Source organism: Dipodomys merriami, unplaced genomic scaffold (assembly GCF_024711535.1).
Source record: "Dipodomys merriami isolate MVZ:Mamm:240054 unplaced genomic scaffold, mDipMer1.0.p SCAF_6, whole genome shotgun sequence".
Classification (NCBI taxonomy): Eukaryota; Metazoa; Chordata; class Mammalia; order Rodentia; family Heteromyidae; genus Dipodomys; species Dipodomys merriami.
In genome coordinates, this window is record NW_027206179.1 from 6,989,333 (window position 1) to 7,013,917 (window position 24,585).

The 24,585-nt window shown below is 47.9% G+C and overlaps 1 protein-coding gene across 1 annotated transcript in view; it reads right to left on the reverse strand.

Annotated features, from left to right (window-relative positions):
• Positions 1 to 6,598: 6,598 nt before the first annotated feature.
• Elavl1 (ELAV like RNA binding protein 1) overlaps positions 6,599 to 24,585 on the reverse strand; it is a 43,265-nt gene continuing 25,278 nt past the window's right edge. The window contains exons 3-6 of the mRNA XM_070002426.1: positions 22,652 to 22,755; positions 17,869 to 18,022; positions 12,781 to 13,006; positions 6,599 to 8,168 (exon numbers count right to left, since the gene is read on the reverse strand). Of these exons, the coding sequence (XP_069858527.1) occupies positions 7,844 to 8,168; positions 12,781 to 13,006; positions 17,869 to 18,022; positions 22,652 to 22,755 (809 nt within the window). The 3' untranslated portion in view covers positions 6,599 to 7,843. The remainder of the gene's footprint in view (positions 8,169 to 12,780; positions 13,007 to 17,868; positions 18,023 to 22,651; positions 22,756 to 24,585) is intronic.

The window sequence follows — 24,585 nt, forward strand, 5'->3', positions numbered from 1 at the left end:
TTCAGCTTCTCAGCAATTGCAGGCAACACTTACTTGCAGAGTGTGTGTTTGGATTGGCCCTGGGAAGAAGCTTGATCCTTTTGTAAAACTTGGCTTCTCCAGACTGGGAAATTAAAGCAACAGTCTCCCACCAGGTGACTGACATGAGGCTCACACTATCCCAGCACCAGGCCAGGCAGGGGAAGGTCTCGCTGCTCCATGGGGGTGGGGCCTTGGTCCAAGGATGGGCAGGATTGGCCAGGGCTGGCTGCACAGTCCTCTGTTAGGAGTGCCTGCTCTCCATACTGTGTAGCAGCTGGCTGAACAGTAGGCTCAGGAAGATGGAGCCAGGATGGGATTGGCTCCATTCATTGTTTATGTGAGCCAGACACTCATGTTCAAGCTTGTGTCAGCTCCAGCATTGGTTCCCCACCCCCTTTTGTTGTTGTTCTTGGTGGTGGTCGTGGAGCTTGAACTCTGGGCTTGGGCACTGTCCTTGCGCTCTTCAGCTCAAGGCAAGCGCTCTACTGCTTGAGCCAGCACTACTTCTGGTTTTCTAGTGGTTTATTGGAGATAAGAGTCTCACAGACGTTTGTGCCCAGGCTGGCTTTGAACCGCAATCCTCAGATCTCAGCCTCCTGAGATCTAGGATTACAGGTGTCAGCCACCAACGCCCGGCTTGCATTGGTCCTCCTTTATCCCTGGTGTCCACTGGCAAATCTGGGGCTCCCACCTTCCTCAACCCATGAACTTTCACATCCCACTATGCCCCCAAAGCTGGTGTTCCTTTGTTTCGGAGCATCAGCCCCTAAGATTTTTGTGGTTATGGAGACAAGGTCTTGCTATCTAGTCTAGGCTGGCACTAAACAGCTTCCCAATGTGCTGGGATTACAGGTGTGTACTACCCACACCTGCCTGAACTTTTTGTTCGACTTATTTTTGTAGTATTGTAGTTTGAACTCAGGGTCTCACACTTATTAGGTTGGTCCTCTGCCACAAAGCCACGCCTCCAGGCCTAGTTTTTACTGGTTATTTTTAGGATAAAGTCTTGTTTTCCTCCCGGGTGGCTATCCACCTACTTTTAGGTTTCCTGTCCTTGCTGGGCTATCATACACATCCTACCTCCTCCAACTTCCCTCCTTGGAGGCAGTCTCCAGAGACCAGCTCTGGCCTGGCACCACACACCTTCCATTCCCAGCTTTCCAAACAGCTAGGATTACAGGTATGTGCCTCCAGTGACTAGCTTCGAGGCTGTTTTTTAATATCACTCTATGAACACAGGGTCCATGGATTTAGGGTTAGCACTCAGCACTCACCGCCCCCCCCCCCAGGACTGAGTGGCACCTGTCAATTTTTTTTTTTTTGAACCGCACTCCACTTCCAGCTTTTTTTTTTTTTGTAGTTTATTGAAGTTTCATGGACTTTCTTGCCTGAGTTGGTATTGAACTTGGATCCTCAAATCTTTGCCTCTTGAACAGCTAGGGTTACGGGCATGAGCCACTACCACCTTGGTATGTATATCTTTTGTATGTACGCCAGTCCTGGGGCTTGAACTCAAGACCTGGATACTGTCCCTGAGCATTTTTGCTCAAGGCTAGCTATACCACATGAACAACAGCTCCATTTCTGGCTTTTCTGATGGTTCATTGTAGTGAAGAGTCTCAGGGACTTTCCTGCCTAGGCTGACTTCAAACCTTGGTCCCCAGATCTCAGCCTCCTGAGTAGCTAGGATTACAAGCACAAGCCACTGTCGCTCAGCTCTGATGTGAATGTCTTGACTGTCATATCTAGATTGTTACCCTATCATGCCATCCATATTTGGCAAGAAGCCATTGAGCTGTCTTCTTGGATGTAGAAAGAACTTTCTTGTGTGTGTGTGAGCGAAGGAGAAAACTTACGATCATCTGTAGGTAAAAGCAACCATCATTGCTGGGCACTGGTGGCTCAAGTTTATAATCCTAGCTACTCAGGAGGCTGAGGTCTGAAAATCTGGGTTCAGTCTGTGAGACTCTTATCACTAATTAACTAGCCAAGTCTGAAATAGAGGCATGGCTCATAAAAACAAATAAGGGAGAACACAAGGCACAGAGCACAGAGTTCAAGTCCTAATTAAAAGTAAAAAGTAAAAAATGAAAGCCACCAGGCATGCTTCCTACCTGGCTCTCTCTCCTGAGCTCCCTCAGCCCTTGGTAGTGGTTCTGGAATTTTCCGTAGGTACTCCAGGCCCCTTATAGGTTATTTCTGGGCCTCGCCCTCCCCAACCCTTGTGCATTCCTCTGTGGCTGGCCCTTTGGTTCATGCTAGGGTGTGGCTCACCCTGCCAACCCACAAGTTGTCTTTCTAGGAGGCCCAACACCCCTGTGTGCTCCACCAAACCAGCTCCTTCTGTCCTCTCTCCACTCCCATGCCCACCAGCTCAGTCCAAGTGGGGAGGGGGGGCCCATCAGCACCCTGTCCTGAGACCTGGCCCCCCTCCCTCCCTCCTTCTCCCTCCACACAGTGCCTCTGGGAGGTGGGGGTTGCAATTTCTTTGCAGCCCCAGGTCCTCATTCCCAGAAGCCCTCCTTCTCTTCCACTTCCTCTCAGGGCCCTGCAGCAAAATCCTCCAACATGAGAAAACCTATTTGGCATGGACTGGATGAGAGGTGAAAGGCAGATTTAGAAATTCTCTGGTCCACAGTCTAAAGACAACTTGAAAACCCCTGGAGAGACAAAGTACATGTCAGTGGACGTCACCAACAGCGGTGACTTTCCCCTAGGGAAAGAAGCTGATAGGAGGCCTAAGGAAACAGGCTGGCATCCCTAGGCTAAGGTGTCTGTCACCCTGAGACCACTGGCCATCCCACCTCTGGGTAGAGCGATGGTTATATCTTTTCCTGTCACCAAAGGAGGTGAGTGCCAGTCACTGTCTGGCTTAGGTTTAGGACTGGCACTATAATGGCCCAACCTGGGGTAAGAAAGCGGTAGATCCTCATGAGGGAAAGGGAGTCCAAACTATGGGGAACAGAACTAAGGGGAGGCAGTGGTTAATGAGCTCCTCCAATGTAGAGGAAACTTCCAGGCAAGAGCAGGAGGGCCATGAAAGAGGCCACCACAGCGCATGCCCAGCTGTCCACGGCTGAGGCTGTGGCCTAGTCCAGGCTGTCACGTGATGCTTCACTGGACAACTGGCTACTCCCAAGTCACACAGGATCGATCACCCTACACCGACGCATCTGTTATCCCACTTCATTTATTACCAAAATAGCACAGATTTCCAGTCATAGGTAACATACAGCAGTTGACACAAAGCCAGTACCTGCAGAAAGGGACTGAGTACTCAGACAAGCGACTCAGGTGGAGCCATCAGTAACACCCAAACCGTACCACTCTGTACTTCAAAAATACGCTTTTGAGAGCTTTGGAAACTGAATTAAAATGTCTACACAGCTAGGAACAATTGTTTAATAAAACTTTTTTTCATGTTTCCATTACATGTAAATATATCAATTTGGCATCTCTATAAAAACTCTGAAAATGGTGCAAAAGTTTCATTCTCTTTGAGAAAGCCATTGACAAAAAAATATTCACACTTCACTAAAATTTTGAAAAATGGTCTTCTTTCAAAGCTTCTTTTATTAATCTGAAATCTTCTGAATTATCAAAATCTAGGTTTGCTTTTTTTCCCTTCTAAAACACTCAAGAACATTTATTCACAAGGATTCTATGAGAGAGGGGGAAAAAAAAAGCAATGGGGAGATGGAAAACTGATAAGGGTTCCCCCTCCCACTCTTTTTTTCTGGAAAATTAATAAGGATTTTGCTGTTGTTGTTGTTTTAAAACTAGTTACATCAACATCTTCCAAAGAACACAATGGCATTCATTTTATTGTTGACTTTTGGACAGCAGTTTCAGACTTTATTGAAAACAAACCCATGTAAAAACAAAGTTAAAATGAAAAAAAAAAGGTACCTGAAAAATAAATTATTTCATATAAAACAAATCAATAACTTAAAGCACACTAATATACAAAAGGTCTAGCCATCTACTGTACAACATGGGGGTCAGCTGGTTATCTGCGCCCCTCCCCCCAAGCAAATCACTGACAAGGGAACATCACGTGGGAAAAGGGGGGCCCCCAGCCAGCGGAACCGCCACTTCTCTTCTAGGGAGGAAAACACAGTCCGCTCAAAGTCTCCTGCAGCCTAACTGAAGATGCTTATGGCTGGTGACTTATAAGAAACAAATCAAATCATTTCCTTCTTTTAATAACCAAGACAAAAAAATCCTCAACCCTATCACCAAAAGGTTCTTGGGAATATAATACAATCATTAGAAGTCAAGGGGGGCGGGGTAATCTCCCTGTTTGGGACCCAGATGCAAATTCTGTTCTAAGAATGTGTCAATCATTTAGTGCCACTCAACAGAAAACACTTGTGGTCTCACTGTGGCTCAGGAAGCTTGGGGGATAAGCCCCCCCCCACCTCCCATCAGTGAAATGAACCCTAGGGGTCTCTCCTGGGAGATGGGGGAAGGGTAAAGATCTTACAGAGCCTCTTGTCAGCTTCTCTCTCTCTCATCCAGTGCAGGAGTTGGTTGCACAAAGCATGCAGAATACAATCAGGCTGAATCTAACCTGAAATCGAGCAGCTGAGTGATAGAACTTACATTTACAAATCTGATAGTACACTGGGAGAAGTCCTGTCTTTTTAATAGCTTATAGTCTACACACTGTCACTTGGAGGCAAACTGGAGAAGGTAATTAACTGCCACTAACTATCTTGGGGATCATCTACTTCTGCCCAGTACATGATTCAGCCCCTGAAACTCCTGGGATTTCCTGAACTAATGCCAAGTTCAGACTTTCAGAGGTTAAGGCAAGCTGCCCTTGGCCAAGGAGACTCACTCACCAGGAGGAGGCAGAACTCATCCAGCACCATTCTGCACAGAGCCTCTAAGAAGCCTGACTTTTAGGCAAGTCAGGAAATGTGGCTGTGGGGGAAACCAGTCACTGAACCTCCTCCCCCCCCCCAAATCCACAACTTGGCACATTACACAGAAAAGCTGAATCAGCAAATAGCAAAGTGAGAACAGATTCATGAGTTTAGAGCTGCCTGAGTAAGGCAGAGTAAGTACCAAGGGGAAATGACATGGGCCAAAAAAAGAATTCAACCAAAACCTCTTTGATATTTGCCAAACCACATTTTTGATCAACTACCATTATCTGTTCTTTATTCCTTTCCATCAAATTCCCAAATGACCTTTTTTTCCCCCGCTCAATACAAATTTGATGAATTTATGTCTGAAGCTTTTTAAGTAATTGTTTCTTTTGGATTATGACTTTAATTTTCTTTCTGGTCCTACTCTCCTCTCTCCCTGCTCCCCACCACTCCCCAGTTCTGGGGATAGAATTCAGGGCCTTGCATATGAAAGGAAGCAAATGCTTGACCTCTAAGCCATACCTTGAACCTGGGTTTTGAGGACAGTCCCTCTGCCCAGAAATATATACTGAACTCTGAGCCCAGGACCTGCATCTAGTTGTTTGATGGAGTGGAAACTGCGGAGGCTGAGTCCTTCCATACATTGGCAAATTCAAGGTCCCATGCAATGCACTGGAATTTGTAGCTAGAAGTCTGTTGGGAGTGGTGGAGACCATAGAAAGTGAAGGTTTGAGGGATGTGAGAAACTTCCAGGTGGGGGGGCTCCCTCATGAGTGGGGTAAACAGGAGGGAGGGGAAGGGCACAACTGAGGAGCTGGCCATAAGTCAGAAGCCCCTTGTGGGAGGAACCGAGCTACAGCTGCAAGAATGTGCAGGAGCTAGGGGAGCCCTGGACTGGGAATTCCACATCCACCCAGATGTCGGTCCAAGAAACCAGAAAGGCCTATGTTTCCTGGAAAACATTCTGGTTCTGGGTGAGGAGCCCCCTGGGGCAACAGAGGGAACCTTTGGTGTGAGATTGGGGGCAACCAGGTCTTTGATTCCGGGTTCTAGAAGGAGGCCCCACAGGCTGGCTGAGTGAGGATCTGGAATTTCTGGGGAGGAGCCTGCACAGCACTTGGTCCACTTTTCTAAGATAAAACCTCGGGGCTTGTGGCTGCCTCTTCTGTGACCTTCTGTGAAGGTCAGGGCAAGGGGTAGTTGGCCAGGCAGCCTCAAATTGTCCAAGGGCTTCTTAAGATGCTGACTTGCTCTCGAGGCCCTGTGCTTATCTTATCACCCAGGTTTCACATAAATAAATATATAAATAGAGCTAGATAAATAAATAAATAGAGCTAGATAAATAAACAGATAAATTAACTGTCATCATCCTAGATATGGAGAACTACAAAACAGCCGGCCTTTACACCTTTCAGTCTCGTGTCAAGGCTAAGAGCTGCTGGTACTGAGTCTTTCTATACAGCAGTTATTTTTCCAGAAGAGCTGCGGGGGCACAGGCCCCTGCTCCTGCACAGGCCTCCCCTCCAAGCCTGCCTACAGCTCCGAGGTGAAGAACCACCAATCCATGATGACGTGTTTCTATGCCATGGACTAAGTGTTTGCTTCTTACTGTCTTACGACTCCTCCCTGAATGCTGGGCTTGTCTGTGCCTTCCCTAGCCAAAAAGAAAGAAAAGAATAAAACAAAAAACAAAACAAAACTCGAGCAAAACAAAATCAAATTTAATGGTCTTAAATGCAAAAGTAAAAACAAACAAAAAACACAAAAAAGCAAAAGAAAATTAACAGAACAGAACAACCCCAAACGTCAAGGCAGTTATAAAGAGAACTTTTGAGGGTTAATCTTTAAAACTACAAATCAAAGGTTTTTTTTTTTTGTTTGTTTTTTTGTTAATAGATAACTGGCAAGAAGTACTTTTCTGCTGAGTGTCCATACGAAAGCAAAGTTCCAAAACGAAATCTGACTAAGATAGAAAAAAAGTCTAGCGCTCACAAGGAGGGATGCGAGAAATACAATGCTCAAATGTTTACGTGTTGTTAACAATCAGTTATCTTGCGCATTCGAGCTGTGTTAAATGCTCTTGGAAACAGGAAAAATGGTGAACAACAGTATCCGATGTGTGGGGCACTTGTGCATGCAATGTGGGGACAGAAACTGGGGGTGTCAGAGGAGCAACACATCTTCAGGTGTGCCTGGAGCTCAGGTCTGACTCTGGAATATACTGGAGTTTCCTTGAAACTCTTTGGTCCGTTCCCATTGGTGCCCAGGCGTAGGGAACACCTTTGTGTCCTCAGGAGGGGCTGGGCAGGCCCAGTGGGTGGCTCCCAGTGGGAGCCCTCCGTGGCGGCGACCCACCCGGGACAGGTCTTGTTGCCACCTCCAGGACCTCGGCAGAGCCCGGGACTGAGTGAGCAGGAGGTGGCAGCGGGATCCCTTGAGAAATCAATTTCCTGTCAACCAAAGCATAAATCACTTAAAAACAAAAACAAAAACAAAAAACCAAACCAAAACAAAAAAGAAAAAAAGAAAAAAAAAAAAGAAAACCACACACTTGGAATCTAACATCTTTAGATGAAAAACTAAAACTAAAGGATCGTTGGTTAAAATCCAGTTTGTGGAGACAGCGAGTGACGAGTGTTAAAGCATGCTTCGGTTCCACCACCATCCAGAGGGACTGGTTAGTCAATGCAGTCTACTTAGGTTTCTGTTTAATATAGATTTTAAAGGAAATAACTTAAGAAACTTAAAATTGGTCTAACATTGTGGGATTTCAAACATTTGAACATGTCGGTTGCATCCCAGAGTATAAAAACCTTTTCACTTCTCATTTAGGCTAAGACAAACACTTGTGAAAATTGGCGCAAAATGAGTTGTACACTAACAAAAAAGTTTCAACTTCTTCACTCTTAATTATCTATTCCGTACAAAAAAAAAGCATGAGCGAGTTATTTGTGGGACTTGTTGGTTTTGAAGGAAACCTGTAAGATTTTGTCCCCCAGGCGGTAGCCATTCAGACTTGCTATGGCCATTGCAGCTTCTTCATAGTTTGTCATGGTCACAAAACCAAACCCTTTGCACTTGTTGGTGTTGAAATCACGAATCACTTTCACATTGGTGACGGCGCCAAAGGGGCCAAACATCTGCCAGAGGATGCCCTCATCCGCGTCTTGCCCCAGGTTGTAGATGAAGATGCACCAGCCCGAAGATGCGTTTCCGGGGACATTGACACCAGAAATCCCACTCATGTGATCTACACCCATAGGGGAGAACCTAGCAAACAGAAAGCACATGTTTAGTGAAGGTGGGTACAGGAGGGCAGGGGCCTTCCTGCTCTCTGTGAGCCTGCTCTGCCCCGCTGGAGCCACTCAAGACTGGGTACCAGGAGGACTTGAAAAACAAAAGCTGCACTAACTATACAAAGGACACAAATATATGTGGTATTTTTGCCATCTTCACCCTCCACCACCCTCTCATTACCCCTCCCCGATCGCTATGGCCCTCCTCCTACTTTTATGTCTTTTTTTTTTAAGCCTAGGCTCTGCAGATGAGCACACACTACACTGAGTCCGAGAGGAAATGAACACAGCAGGGAAGGCGTGGGCCCCCTGGTGTGTGGGGAGCAGACTCTGAGGCCCCAGTCACAGCCACCTGACAGAGCCACCTCCACTCCTCCAGCTGTGGGGGAGGTTATGTGTGGGTGGCAGAGGGGGGAGGAGTTGTTTCTGTATTTCCCCCCATTTTAATTTTTGTGGTGCTGGGCCTGGAACCCAAGACCTTGTACTTGCAAGGAAAACACATCACCATTGAGCTACATCCCCAGCCCTGCTTCCTATGTTTTAAATGATGAGGGCTTCTTCTACATCTTCCTATATAGGTAAAAGCATCCTGGCCAGGCACTGGTGGCTCATACCTGTAATTCCAGCTACCTAAGAGGCTTGGACTTAAGAGGATTGTGGCTCAAAGGCAGCCTGGGCAGAAAAATCCATGGGATTTTATCTCCAATTAACTGGCAAAAAGTTGGACTAGAGGCGTGGTGCACATGGTAGAGCACCAGCCATTAATTAAAAAGCCAAGTGAGAACACAAGGCCTGAGCTCAAGCTCAGTATCAGCACACACACAAAAGTGCTCTAGGTGTCCTTTGCTGTCAACCTCCCTGGGAGAAACTTGTCACATTCTGTGTGTGTACACAAACATGTACATGTGCTTGTTTTTCAAAGTCCTTCTCATCATGACCCCTTCTCAGAGGGATCCAGCCAGTCCAGGGTTCTAGTAGAACACAGCCCTGCACAGGGCCACCAAAGGACACAAAGAAGTTCCTTCCCACAGCTCTGGGTTGGCTCAAATCACCCACAATTAGCGTCCAAGTCAGGCATCAGTGGCTCATAGCTACTAACTACTAACTACTCAGGAAGCTGAGATCTGAGGATCATAGTTTGAAGCCAACTCAGGCAGGAAAGTCTATGAGACTCTTATCTCCAATGAATGAGCAGAAAACCAGAAGTGTGCTGTGGGTCAAATGGTAGAGCGCTAGCTTTGAATGCAAAAGCTCAGGGACAGTGTCCCAGGCCCAGTAACCGAGTTCAAGCCCAGTAACCGACAAAGGGGGCAAGGGGAGAACCAGGGCCAAACCACTGAGGGCTGTGAACTAAGGGTCAACTTGACCAACTCAGAGAGCCCTTTCCACAATGATCCTTTCATTTTCTAAAAAAATAACCCAAAAAACCAAAAACCCAAAAGCTAAAAAAACACATGGACACTGTAGTTAGGATTAAGGTATGATGAAATTCTTAGTTTGTTGCCCAAGACATGTCATAAATAGAAATGGTAGTGGCCTTAAGGCCCATTTAAGAATATTGGGGAAAACTGGGTGCCTGTGGCTCATGCCTGTAATACTAGCTACTACTCAGGAAGCTGAGATTTGAGGACTGTGGTTCAAGGCCAGACCCAAGCAGAAAAGTCCATGAGACTCTTATCTCCAATTAATCACCAGAAAACCAGAAGTAGTGCTGTGGATCAAAGTAGTAGAGCACTAGCCTTCAGCAAAAGAGCTCAGGGATAGTGCTCAGCCTTGTGACCAAGGGGGGCAAAAAATTCAGGAGGAATAATATTCAGGAAGACAGAATATCTGGAGCTGCAGGATGCAACTGGGGAAGTATTACTTTCCCCAATATGAAACTGGGCTTCAGCCAACAGACCCTGCAGGCCCACTTAGATGAGGGGGTACCTGCAGGTGCCATTAAATATGAACACCCTCTAGACAGACTGGCAAGAACACTAGGCCCAACGTGTGGCTCACGGGTTGTAGAGTTCTTTTTAACAGAGTGAAGAAAACAAGATATGATGTTGAGAATTATTTCAAAAGCACAACAACAACAAAAGTTTAAGCAGTCCCACCAGGATGTGCGAGCTGGTTAATATTCTCAGTCCACAAATATCACTGACATGGATGGGAAAAGGCACCTCAGTGTCTGTGGGAGTGAAGCCAACTGTTTTTCTAAAAGACTGGAAGGAAAGCTGGGCACTAGTGGCTCACACCTATAATCTTAGCTACTCAGAAAGCTGAGATCTGAGGACTGTGGTTCAAAACCAGCACAGGCAGGAAAGGCCATGAGAGTCTTATCTCCAAGTAACCACCAGAAAACCACAAGTGGAGCTGTGACTCAATGGGGTGGACTGCTAGCCTTGAGCAAGAGTTTAGGGAGTAGCACCCAGGCCTTGAGCTCAAGCCCCACAACCAACAAAATAAATACAGAAATGACCAGAATGAGGTGCCAATAGTGAGGTCCTGCATCATCAGCCACCCTAATTTTTACACAGCCTGCCCCAAATCTGCAATTCAACAAACTTCACATCTAAGAAGACATGTGTAAAACATAAAGCCTGTGTCTATCCTGAGTGTGTTCAAGCTTTTCTTGTTCAGCAATACAGGTTACTGACCATCTCTGCGGCACCTATGTGCTATCAAGAGTTATAAGCCATCTAGGGATGATGGGAAATCTATAAGAGGACATGTGCAGGTTCTAAGCAAATACTACATTCCATATTTGGCACTTGGGCACTTGTGGATTTGGTATCTAAGGGGGCCCTGGACCCCAAGGGACAAAGGAGAGTGAAAATAATCTGGGGTATTATTTTGCCATCTTTTTCCCCACATGCTGGGATTACAGGTGTGTACCACCATGCCCCACCCCCTGAAAATGGCTCTCACTAAGGAATCTTGTCAGTAGGTTTTTCTGTTGTTAAGAGTTGATTTCTTGGACCACAGCAGCTATGAATGCCAATCCCTCATTTCATTTATCTCTAAAGGAACAGAAGGAATCCTGACTTGATTTGGGTCTTTTCTGGATGTGACTGTATCTGACTGAAGCTTCCTGCTCTTCTGGGCCTTTCTTCTTACCTCCATCTGTCTCAGGGATGCCTTCCCCCCTTTCCAGCTGACTTCTTGCTCATCCCTTTTTCCTCTCTTGTCACCGTATCCTTTGGCTACTGTGCCTTTCCTGATGGAGGCAATGCCACTTCCTTGGGTTTCCTCGTTACCAGTTCTGTGACTGTGACCCAAGTCTCCCCCATAATCTCCATTACTCTCCCCTAATTCTCCAGGGTTGTTCCCTGCATGCTGCCATTCACCCTCCCTCCTGCCCCAGGAAGGTGCCACTCACACTACCAGACTCCTCAAGCTGGAGTTTAAAATCCAGCTCAATTCTGTCCCTATACCTTCTCCTGCCTCTGTCTTAAACTAGGTGGCCAAAGCAGGCCAGCTCTGGAACTGGAACCAGCCTGAGACTCTGCAAGACTCCATGGTGGAATTAACACTGTCCAAGACGGCACCAGTGGCTGTAAGCAGATCTACCCAATCCACTGCCTAAAACCAAGATGGGAAATTTTCATCCACCAGAGGCCAGCCCTTGCCACTGCTTGATGTTCTGACAAAACCAATCCAAATCAAACAAAAACATCCCTTAAGCTGGGATCTCCACTGCTCCTGAGGCTCTAGGACCTCAGACCCTGGCATCCAAGTTCTGACTCTATTGTCTTGTCTCTACTCCAATCTAGCAACTAGGACTATTTACACTATGAAAAGACAAAGAAAGCTACTCCCCTCTGGACAGGGCCTTTCAAGCAGCAAGGCACGTAACAGGCAGGTATGAAATGCAAGGTGTAACAAGAAAGCGAGCTAGGTAGAAAGAGCTGGTATTACGAGCCACTGGCCCAATGTCCAAAACCTGTTTAAAAACTCGAGACAAAGGACTGCTCTCACCGAATCACGAGTTGGGAACAGCTTTTCCCACAGACATGAAGGACCTTTAACCTCACAGCTCGATTGCCCTGACTAGCAGTACAGTATGCGCCCCTCCTGGAGCCTATGGGAGCTGGTGGCATCTTCTCAACTCCCAATGGAAGAATAAGCAGTCGGTCTTCTGTATTCATGGGTTCTGTGTCCAGTGATTCAATCAACCACAGACTGAAAATTATTTGGGGAAAAAATTGTGCTTGTATTGTCCTGCCTTTTTGGGTAAGTACACTTTTTTTCTTGTCACTGTTCTCGAAACAACTGTTCCCACAGCACATCCACTGTACTCGGTATGAGGTCATCCTAAGATGATTCCAAGCCTGCAGGAGGATGTGCATGGGGTCACAAGGACAGCACGATGCCCTGTATCTGTAGGGGTGCTGGCACCAGTCCCCCAGGGACATCAAGGGACAAGTATAAATGGTAAGGGCACAGATTTTTTTTGTGACAAGGGAACGATCCTGGGGTACAGGTTAGGACCAGCCTTGCAGTCTCAGGGTCTTCCAGCATGTATGGCCACTGCACAATAGGCCTCCGTGTAGTGTGGCTGGCCAGGAACAGACCGGCGACATGCCAACCTTTGGACCCACCTGAATCTCTGTGCCTGGTGGTGCACGGGGCCTCCAAACCGCCTTGCGGGTGAGTGGTACAGCTGGGAGAGGAGCGCCATGTTTTTGTTCTGGTTGGGATTGGCTGCAAACTTCACTGTGATGGGCTCGGAGGAACCTGGGGGTTTATGACCATTGAAACTGGTAATTGCCTCTTCTGCTTCCGATCGTTTGTCAAACCGGATAAACGCAACCCCTCTGGACAAACCTTTTTAACAAACCAACAAAAATGGAATTAGGGGGAAAAAAAAAAAAACAAAAGTACTCATAAAAACTGAAAAGCAAAAGTCAAGTCAGTCTACTGTGGTTCAAACTGAACACCTGGTTAATGAAATTAAGAAAAAAAAATCAAACCTAAATATGAAAACAAATGAACGGATTAAAGAAAACCAATTGACTAGGTTTCAGACTTCTTCAAGCCGAAGTAAGGACTCTACTGTCTCAGTACCAGAACATGCTTTGATGGCATGCTTTTTTCAAAAGAAAGCCACCCCAGGACTGTGTCCTGTCACTACTTAAGCTACCAGAAGCACGGCCCAGCATGATGAGCTAGTGTGGACCCAAGTCAGGGGCTTTGGGCCTCTGTCCCAGCTGCCTCTGAACACCCACTGTGAGGAAGGAGTGAAGGGCAGGTGGAGGGCACCACTGGCCCTCAGTGTTAGCCTGAGCCTACACCTTTTCCTTCACCTGAGCCCCCTCCCCCCAAGCTTTTTCTCACCTATCATGCCATCTGTCTCCTGGAACCTCTCTAGTGAGGCCCAGGATCCCTAATCAGTGGCCCCTCATCCCCCACCAGAGTCCTCAGAAACTAATTGGGCCACTTGCCTTCTCTGCAGACAACTGCCCAAGTGTAGACAACAGAGCAGGAACCCAGGTTGAGTCAGGAGCTCTATTTTGGCTCCTGTGTGGGAAGTGTCAGTACATCTCAAGGGGTAGGGGGGGTCCCCTCCTCCTGTACCCTGAAGGCAAGCTCTAGTCCCTCACTGGAACCCAAACCCCTTGACAGAGCAGCTTGAGACCCGAGGCTTGACTACGAAGGCAGCATCTGGTCATCCCAGAGGAAGAGCCCAGTCAGCTTTCATCTACTCTCCATCTACATTCTAGACTCCTGGGGGGAGAAAATGGGTTAATTCTGTCCCTTGAAGAACTTCAAGAATGAGGCAAAAGTGGATACAATGACAGTGGCAGGGACTGAAATGTTCTTCTGGGAAGAAAGCCGTTGGAGTCAGGGAGAGGTGACCGTGAGGGACCCGTCTGAGTGACATCTCTGGGCTGGACTCATGGGTGTGGCCCAGCAGGAGAGGCTGCTCTAACTTCAGCTAAACACTTTCTTTCTCAAGACCAGCAAGGATGATGCTGGGGTTCTTCTTCAGACCAAGGCTTTGTGTGTCTGGTGAATGACAACAAATAAAGCAGGACAGAACAGGGCCTTCAGGGACTCACTTTTTGAAAATGGCTCTGGGTAGCTGCTCTCAAGTCTCTTCCTCATCGCCTCCATGCCCACGCAAATAGTAGCCAGGGGGAGTCCTGATTCTCACACCCAAACTCTTATCTTTCAAATCTTCCCTGATCATAGCCTACTCCCCAAAAGCCCAGCTGAAGCTGCTTCAACCTCTCAATGACTGCTTAAATATACTTGCCTAGCATGTATGAGGCCTTGGGTATGACTCCCCGCAACGCAAAACAAAACAGAACATTTCAAAGGCACCCAACAGGGGCAACCACGGAGTCAGTTACGTCAGACCTAGCCATATACCATGTGCAAGGAAGGTTCTAGTGCCTTTCATATTCACATCTCAAATTCAAAGGGAAACCTGAAATCATACACTTGGCTAGCACTTCTTATTCACTCCTATGTGGCATGAATGACAGCTTAGTCAGCCATGGAAAACTAAACCAGCTCTAAAATCAGACTAGCTGGGGTGAAATCTGTGCTCTCAGTCTTCCAGCCACCTTCTTCCATGCCTCAAGACCTAAGGCCATGTACACGCACAGAGTAAGTATGTGTGTAAGTGTGGTTTCCTTGTGTGCTTTTACACAGCAATGTCCAATGAAAACAGCCTAAAGGAAATGAAAGAAAATAACTAGGAAAGAAATTAAAAAAAAGAGTGGCTCATGCCCATAATCCTAGCTACTCAGGAGGCTGAGATCTGAGGATCGAAGTTCAAAGCCAGGAAACTCCATGAGACTCTTATCTCCAGTAACCTATGCAAAAAAGCCAGAAGTGGCATTGTGGCTCAAATGGAAGAGCATTTGTCTTGAACAAACAAAACTCAGAGACAATATCCAGGCCCTGAGTTCAAGTCGCAGGATCAGAAAAAAAAAAAAAAAAAGGGCTGGGATATAACTCACTGGCAAAGCATTTGCCTAGCAAGTATCCTGGGTTCAATCCCCAGTACCAAAATTAAAAAAAAAAAAGTGGCATTTCATGTAGTAGCTAGAAATATATTTTTGACAAACAAACTTTTTGAAGATGGCTGTGTGTTTTTAGTTGTTCTAATGATTTCAGGATTTAAGAGCAGACACCTCACTGGGTGCTGGTGGCTTATATCTATAATTCTAGCTATTCAGGAGGCTGAGATCTGAGGATCGAAGTTCAAAGCCAGTCCAAGCAGGAAAGTCTGTAAGATTCTTATCCCCAATAAACCACCAGAAAATGAGAAATGGCCCTGTAGTTCAAGTGATAGAGAGCTCACCTTGAGTTGAAGAGCTCAGGGATAGCACCCAGGCCCAGAGTTCAAGCCCCATGACCAACAAAACAAAACAGAGCAGACACCAAGAAATGGCACAATCTCTACACATGGGAACAACAAAATTCACAAAGAAGGATAAAACAAAGAAATAAAAAAAAAAAATCAAGTTCTTTTGGCTAAGGATGTGTTGTTTTTTTTTTTGGTTGTGGGGCCTGAACTATAAATGCCAGAATGTTGATTTTTTTTTTTTTTTTTTTTTGGTTGGTCGTGGGTCTTGAACTCTGGGCCTGGGCGCTGTCCCTCAGAGTCTAGCGCTCTACCACTTGAGCCATAGCGCCACTTCCGGCTTTTTCTGCTTATGCTGTGCTGAGGAATCAAACCCAGGGCCTCATGCATGCTAGGCAAGCACTCTACCACTGAGCCACCTTCCCAGCCCTGGATGTGAAGATTTTTAAGGAACACCTCAGCTTCTTTAACCTCAAACACATCATCTGAGGGTAAACACACATCCACCTGTTTCACTTGTGAGCTCTGGGCCTTACAAGGGCAGCCAGCTTTCTACAAAGTCCTCAGTCCTGGGGCAGGGCAAGTTTAGGGGAGGGGGAGCCCTGGGACAATCTTCTCACGAGGCAGAGAGGGGGAGGGGGGAATGAGATTTTGGGGGGAGTTCCACTTAAGAGCTCTCCATACGCAACAGCTCCGGCCCTTGGCTGGATGGAGAGGCCATGGTAGAGGGGGCTGGGTTAGGATCCGGTAGAGAAGGGGTAGAAGCAGATTGTTTACTTGCTTAGTCACCCCATGTGGATCCTCTGACCTAGGGAGAAGTAGGAATAAATCCAGGCATCACCAGCTGGCTGATCATGTCTGACACTTGAGAGTCAATATGTAAGAGGGACTTAAAGGACCACCAGAAACTCTCTGAGCGCAGGCCACAGAGGTCCTGCTGAGTAAATGCACTTCACTGCCCCCCAGAGCAAAAGGATGCCGTGGGAGGGAACTCCAGCGCAGACTGGGAACGAGGAGTTGTCTATGCTAGTTAACACGATAGTACCTGCACGCAGGCTATTCCACTTCTCTAGGGTCTAGCCTAGGACTGTGGCCTAGCAGCCTGCCTGTGGAACAGACACTGCTAGGTGGGACAGGGCAGAACAGCTGACAAGGCTGCTGCCCAACAGCACAGGGGACATAGCTCAGAGCACACCTGCCCCAGCCCAGCCTGTGTCAAGCTGGAGGCCCTGCTCACACCTTGCAGGAAACCTGAATGAAGGCTTGCGTGGCCAGACTGTGCAGCCCACTCAGGAGTGCTGCTGATCTGTCAAAAGGGAAGTAGTCCCGGGCACGCATGGCTCATGCTTGTAATCGTAGCTACTTAGAAGGCTGAGAGCTGAGGATCACAGTTTAAAGCCAGCCTGGGCAGAAAAGTTCCTATGAGACTCTTATCTCCAATTAACCACTCAAAAACCAGAAGTGGCACTGTGTCTCAAGTGGTAGAGCACTAGCCTTGAGCATAAAAAGGCTCAGGGACAGCTTCCAGGCCTTGAGTTCAAGCCCCACAACCAACAGAAAAAAAAAAAAAAAAAAGGGAATCGTCTCTGAAATGGGGCCTCCAAAGCCCAACTACCTACAACCAATGTGGATACACAGTATGGGAAAAATGTAAAAAAACTACAGAATACCCAGTGGGAGGAACTGGAGGCATGGCTCAAGTGGTAGAGTGCCATGAGCAAAAAGGTTGAAACACACACACACACACACACACACTCCCCCCCCCACCCCCAATGGGCTTCAGGAAGCCCATAAAGTAGGCTCCTTTCTGGGTTGTCACAAACCCCGTTCCTTCTTGGACAGGACTACATGGGGTTTGACCATGGACATCCTTGTCCCTCCATCAGCAGGGTAGACAGGCAGTCAGGCTGGAACAAAGCCTTGGCATATGCATGGGGGTCACTGGCTTCCTGTACAGCCCAGAGCCCAAGTCCTGTACCAGAGGGGCACAGCAATCATGAAGATCCTGAGAAAGAACCAATGTTGCTTCAGGGCAAAAGCAAAGTGGACATTCAGGACCAAGAGGAGAGGCAGACACATCATCCACCTACAGCAAGAACTGCTTGGACAGGTGAGCAGCAGTCTTTCACCCACTCGTGGCATTCAAATACCTAAGAGATAGTGCCAGGATTCCTTGGTGTTCTCATTATACCATGCTGGCCTTCTTTTAATGCCATATTACTTCCTCGGCCAGTGTCTTCTTGTTTCTCTGCTGCCCTCATCTGAAGAACAGCTAACACTGAAAAAGTAGACAACCACAGGCCTTCTCTAGAAGGTCTGGCCCCTGGCCTGGAGGCCAGCCCTCACTGCCCATCCTAGCCGCCTGCCATACCTGTGGTCTGATCCACAAGGACCCGGGAGTTGATGATTCGCCCAAACCGAGAGAACATGTCCTCCACATCCTTCTGGGTCATGGTTCTTGGGAGCCCGCTGATGTATAAATTGGCATCTTTGATGACCTCTGAGCTCGGGCGAGCATATGACACCTTAAAAACACAAACGGTTTCCTAGGATTAGGGCAGGTAGGTGGCCAAAGCCCTAAAAATTGGAGTTTAGAAAGGCAAATGCTGTGTAGAAAGTACATGAAGGACTGTTCATTAAAGCCCTCATCATTAGCAGCAGCAGCAGCACGTGCTGGCAGCCTGAAAGGGACCAGACACTGGACAGTGTGTTCTTGCCTGGTCATCACCAGTCACAAGGCAGACATCACTCCTAGCTCACAAAGTAGAGACTGTGCACCCACAGCATGGGTGGGCAGGGTTGGGATCCAAATCTGGACATTCTGTGGTTCTACCTGAGTCTTACACCCTTTCTAATGTGCAGCACAGTGAGCTAGGGCTGGGAACAGGACCTGGTCTCTGAGAGGAAGGAGCCTGCCAGAGAAGCCCCTCTGAGTAAATACAGCATCCCCTGCCAACAGGGCATTTGCCACAGAAGCCTAATGGGGCCTCTCCGGCTCTCTAGGGGTGCCTGTGCTGGAGGCCCCGGAGATAATGTGTCAAAAAGAGTTTGGAGCCTTCCCACACTGAGGCTGAGGCTGTGGTCTCCACAGACCAGAAGGGATGGGACCAAGGCCACTTTGGGCTTTGCCCTACAGCCTTCCCTGAGTTCTCTCCACAGTGGTCTCAAGATTTCTGGTTGCCCATCAACCAGCAACCACTCTCGTCTGAGGGCAGAACCTCCAACCAACCATGTGCCTTACCAGAAACCATGGTGAGAGCACCACATCTGGGACAGGTTGGCTCCTGTCCCCCAGGGTCTTTTCTTTTCTTTTTGTTGGTCATGGCGCTTGAACTCAGGGCCTGGGTACTGTCTCTGAGCTTTTTTTGCTCAAGATTAGTGCTTTACCATTTTGAGCCACAGCTCTATTTCCAGTTCTCTGGTGGCTTACTGAAAATAAGAGTCCCACACTTCGCTTAGTACCAGTTGCTCAGCCTCAGGAGGCTGAGATCTGAGGACCATGGTTCAAAGCCAGCCCAGGCAAGAAAGGCCCCATGAGACTCTTATCTACAACTAGCCACTCAAAAACCATAATGGCACTGTGACTCAATTGGTAGACTGCTAGCTTTGAGCACAGAGAGGCTCAGGGACAGCACCCTGGCCCTGGGTTCAAGCCCCACAACTGATCTCCCCCCACCCACCAAAAAAAAACAAAAAAACCTCACACTTCCCTGCCTGGGCTGGCTTCAAACAGTGATCCTCAGATCTCAGCCTCCTGAGTAGCTAGGATTACAGGCGTGAGCCAGCAGCACTCAGCCTCCCAGGGACTTTCTCAGCCTATGGCTGGGCTAGCAGGTGCCGCTGCCCTGGACCACGCTGCCCTAGGAGTTGGCTTCTGCAGATGGTCCTGCCCAGGCTGACCTGGAGGATCAGTTGCTCCTCAGTTCCCAAACTGAGAACCACTGGCACCAGTGTAGCAGAGATCAGGCTGGCACTTCTGGCACTTATCACTGTGCCCCAGACACAGTGTCTCCTCTGGGAGGAGAAACACCTACTGGAGACAAATGCTGAGAAGAACTTCCATGCCAAAGGGCAACTGATGTCTTAAGGAACAGACCTGTCTTCCTCTTCTCTACAGCCACTGTCAAAGTTAGAATCAAACAAGAACCACATGGGGCTATGCTAGAGCAGCTAGCATTGGCAAGTATGCAGAGACCCCCCCCCCCCAGGCATCCTCATACTGCTACTCGCTGGCACCTGAGAACTCTTTCCTAAGCTTCCAGCAACACTCGTTCCTTGGCATCAATCTGGTCCTTTCTTGTTCTTAGGAGCTCTCTGAGGAGGAGTTGAAACTGCGTGTCCCAATCCTCAATCCAGATTCTGATCCCTAATCCACAGTGACTGCATCCTTATAGAAAGGGGAAATTTGACTAGGCACTTGTGGCACAGGCTTGTAATCCTAGCTTCTCAGGATGCTGCGATCTGAGGATGGCTTTGTCATTAGAGCTATTGCTTTATCGTGACCCAATACATTCTATGAGGGCAAACTGCAGTGATCATTGCTGTATCCTCGGCACCCAGACTCAGAGGAAATGCCTCAATTCCTAAAGGCAGCCATTTAGTAAATACGGTTGCTAGTGCTAATGCTACCTGACACATCTGTAAGTCATCCTAAAATTCAAGAGACTGCAGCAAGAATATGGAGTATGAGGCCAGCACAGGCTACATATTAAGACCTTTTCCTCAAACCAAAAAAAGAACTCTAGCTTTGTGCATCCCTCTACCCTTGCTCCTTTCCATGGAACAGAGCAGAAGTTACACCATACTGGTTCCTGGTGCTCCTCTCATGCGGTGTTGGGGGAAGGTGCTGGATACGTGTAAAACATGCAGTTTCAAAAGCCTGACTTTGTGCCTCTCTCTCTGAGACCTTGAAGAAGCCATTGTACTGTGGGGTACTCACTCAGTGGCTTTCATCAGAACAGAACTGTGGAATACTGCTTGATGGAAAGACTACTACTAAATAATCTGGGAATGACAAGGACCCACAAATCCAATGATCTTTACTATGTTGCAAGAATAAGTTGCCCTTAAACTGAGGGCACTCAAGGTGGTGTCGGCACTCTATCTGCAAGCACTGGGGTTGCTGCCAAGGAGTGAGGGTGAATCCCCAGGGACAGCTTGAGAAAAGGATGGAGGACCATCATATCCATGAGAGGCTGGACTGTTTCTACAGGACCAGGGTAGTTGTAGGAAACCATACAGAGCTAGACACTCATGGTCCAAGGCAAGGCTGCAAGCAGCACTGCAAGCTTCGACCCGGTGACAGGGAGGAATGGCGCCTGCCCAGGTCTGTTTGCCTGCCGTCTTGTGTGAGATTCTAGGTCTTGTCTGGGGAAGGGTCGCCTTCTGCCAACATCAACCCCAACAAGGTCAAAGCAAACAGGCCAACACAGGGATATATGTGTGTGTGTGTGTGTGTTTTTTAACATCTGAGTAAACAGAAGTCCAGGCTCATGAATTATGCCGTTCTCCACCTCTCCCTGCTGCCTCAAGAAACAAGAACATGAGCACCTTTGTAAATCAAAGTTGAGACAATTCCTCAGAAGCGAGAAACACACTCAGGACTGGCCAGGGCATATGGGTGGCATCAGTAGCCTTCATCATGGAAGGGGCCTTTGGGAGCCTGTGCCAGATCCAAGGATGAATGAGCCATGTTTCTGCCGGGGGACAACTCCATACACCACACAGGGAAGGCACAAGGACCTGCCATGGGTTATTTCCAGAGAAGGGTTGGCCACCAAGATCAGAGAACAGTGTAAAGCCAGGGAAGAAGGCTATCCTCCAGCCTCCAGAAGGTTTCCCTGGCGGGCTGGCAAAAACTAATGTTCCAGCGGTTACCCTACAGAGTCACTCTAGAACCAAGTATAGCCCTGGACATCGAGATTTTATATTTCCTCAAGTGGTTCTGGCTATGATGGAAGCCTAGGAAACATGGCCTAGTGCCAGTCCTAAGAGGATCCTTTACCCCCTTCCCTTATGGGAAAGGGCAATTTTGCATAGGACAATCTCCTCAGTGCTTCGGATGAAGAGAAAGATCCCACAGGCATACGTTTCAGGAACAAGACGTAACAAGCCAGGTCTCTGGGTACCTTGCGAAGGCTTGCACTATAGGGCACTATGCCCAGCAAACTGGCTAGCTGAGGCACAGAGCCAGGTATAATGGGGCCAAGACTCAGGGGAGGCCCAGCAGTAGTCTAGACAGACAGTGGACAAGGGGACAACGGTTGGGAAACAGAAAACTGGTCCCTTGCAGTAGGTGCTGCCACAATTAGGGGAGCCAGCAGACAGACCTTGAAGTCATGGTGGGGAAGGGGAGGTGCTAGGCTGAGAGAACTGGATGACTGTCCAAATGGAAGGAGGGCAAGGGCAGCAGCTTCAGAAGGACCCAGAAGCAGAGGAAGCTGGTCTCTACAACAAGGACAACCTTCTGATTCTACAAGGAAGCCACCAGAGCCCTGCCTAGGGTCCCACCACAGAGCACTGCATGGGTAGCTCCCTTCCCATATGTCATGCTGAAGCCAACCTCCACAATGCCTGCCTGTGCCTTTCTATCATATCTTGTTTACTGTCTGCAGCTTCTACCCCCATCCCTGGCTCTATGACTGGGACTCTGTTTTAGTCACTGTGTAGAGTTTATTGAGCAGGCGCTCAGTGAACACATACAAAATGGATATTAAAATAAACTGGTGAGAGAAAGCTTCTGATTTGCCTGAGGCAGAAAGGGATGCTGGGAAAGGTGAGATGCTGCCACAAGCCAGGAATTCAAGGAGCAGAGCTGGCCCCAAGCTTACAGGATGGGAGGCATCCTGGGATAGGAACATGGCAATACAGGCAGAAGAGACAGGCAGAGGAGGCTTATGGAGGAATCTGCTTGTGTATCAATGTACCCTGGACTGAACGTGAAGACTGACCTGGTGTACAATCCCTCTGTGAGACCTTTTATGGTAGGGCCAAGGAGGCCCGTGAGCCACCTGAGACATACCTACAATTGTGTGTCTGGTGGAGGCCCCCAGATGCAGAATGGTTCCCTAGACAATGACAGAGAGGCCCGATCAGGACGTAACAAGACTCCTGCTGGAGACAGGAATGGAGAAGGTCTGATCTGATCTCTTTACCTTAATGGTTTTTGACTGGAGCCTCAGGCCATTCAGCGTGCTGATCGCTCTCTCCGCGTCCTTTGCAGTCACGTAGTTCACAAAGCCATAGCCCAAGCTGTGTCCTGCGTGGAGGAACATGAGGACATTGGTAAACCAGCTGCCAGCTAGCAGGTGGAGAGGAACAGGGAGGAGCAACAGGAGTCTACCTCATCAGGTTCAGGGAAAGGTCAGAAAAGAGATCACAAAGGTAACAATGTAAAAGTCAAGAGAAGTAGCTCTGGGGAAGTAAATACAAGATGGTGGCAAGCTTTCTTTTCTTAGTAAACTGAGACATTTTTATAATAAGCAAAGGTAGCTTTATAACTAGTAGTTATTTTACAAAGAAATAATGCAGCTCCTAGTTGCTAGCTGTTCTTTAGGGCTGTGTGGGTAAAGACCTGGAGGGTTGAAATGGGCCAGGCCATTGGTTGATGGACAATGGCTATCTCACGTTCCTAGTGCTTCTCCACCACCTCATTCCCCACAGTGGGAAGGGTTGCTAGGCTCTGATACCAGCAAGCACTCATTCCACTCGCTTTCCTGAACCTGATGCCAATTGGACCCAGTCAAAGGGAAGGAGGAGCTGGGAGTCCAAGGAGAAGCCGTAACCAAGGGAATCCTTAGGTGCTCTGCACAGTTCTGGCTCTGGTCCAGCCCCAAGCTTCTAGGACCTCTCTTGATAGCAAATACTGTACTCTCACCTGCTCAAGTTCAAGGAAGTCACCAGGGCCATAAAAACGTTAGACCTTCACAAAGAAAGCAAGGTGCCAGGTACGGTGTCCCCATGTCATTTTTGTGGAACACTTGGGACAGACAGAGCAACCACCTACTAGATAGTACAGAAGGGGTGCACATTAGCAAAGAACCTCAGAGCTGGACACTGGTGGCTCATGCCTAGCTATTCAGAAGGCTGAGATCTGAGGATCACAGTTTGAAGTGAACACCAGAAAACTGGAAGTGGTGCTGTAGCTCAAATAGTAGAGTACTAGCTTTGAGCACAAAAGCTTACGAACAGTGCCCAAGCCCTGAGTTCAAGCCTCACAACTGACAAAAATAAACAACAAATAAATAAAATGGAAAGAACCTCAGGAGACAGCCAGTCCTTCTTCTGCAGGAGAAGCAAGCGCAAACCACACCATCCCAGCTCAGGCTGTCACTCCATCATTGGCACCCACTTTGTTCTGCTCCAGGCCTCAGACAGGGCAGCTTCACGACGCTAAGAGGCCACACTTCAGCAGAGATCCTTGCACAGACTGAGCCAGATGCAAATGGAACCCAGAGCGCACACATAATAAGACAAGGGCCTAACCTACTTTACTATTTTTTTCTAATTTTATTGCCACTTTTCAAGTTTCTGGGTTTGTTTTTTTTTTTGGGTCCGGTCATGGGGCCTGAACTCTGGGCCTGGGAGCTGTCCCTCAGCTTTTCAGCTCAAGGCTAGCGCTCTACCACTTGAGCCACAGTGCCACTTCCAGCTTTCTTTTTGCTTATGTGGTGCTGAAGAATCGAACCCAGGGCCTCAGGCATGCAAGGCAAGCGCTCTACCACTGAGCCACCTTCCCAGCCCCTTCTGGATAGTTTTATATTTGCAGAAAAATTAAACTAATGTTCACATTTTGGTTTTTCTTTAGGGATTTTTTTTTTCTGTCCCAGGATCCCACCCTACATTTAGTCCTCCTGTTTCCTTAAGCCTCTTCTGAGACTGTCTGGGACAGACATGCATTATTTATAACTTTGCATAGGCCATTTTCTTTTTTAAAGAAACAAAAATCTCTGGGCTGGGAAGGTGGCTCAGTGGTAGAGCGCTTGCCTTGCATGCATGAGGCCCTGGGTTCGATTCCTCAGTACCACATAAGCAAAAAGAAAAGATCCGGAAGTGGCGCTGTGGCTCAAGTGGTAGAGCACTCGCCTTG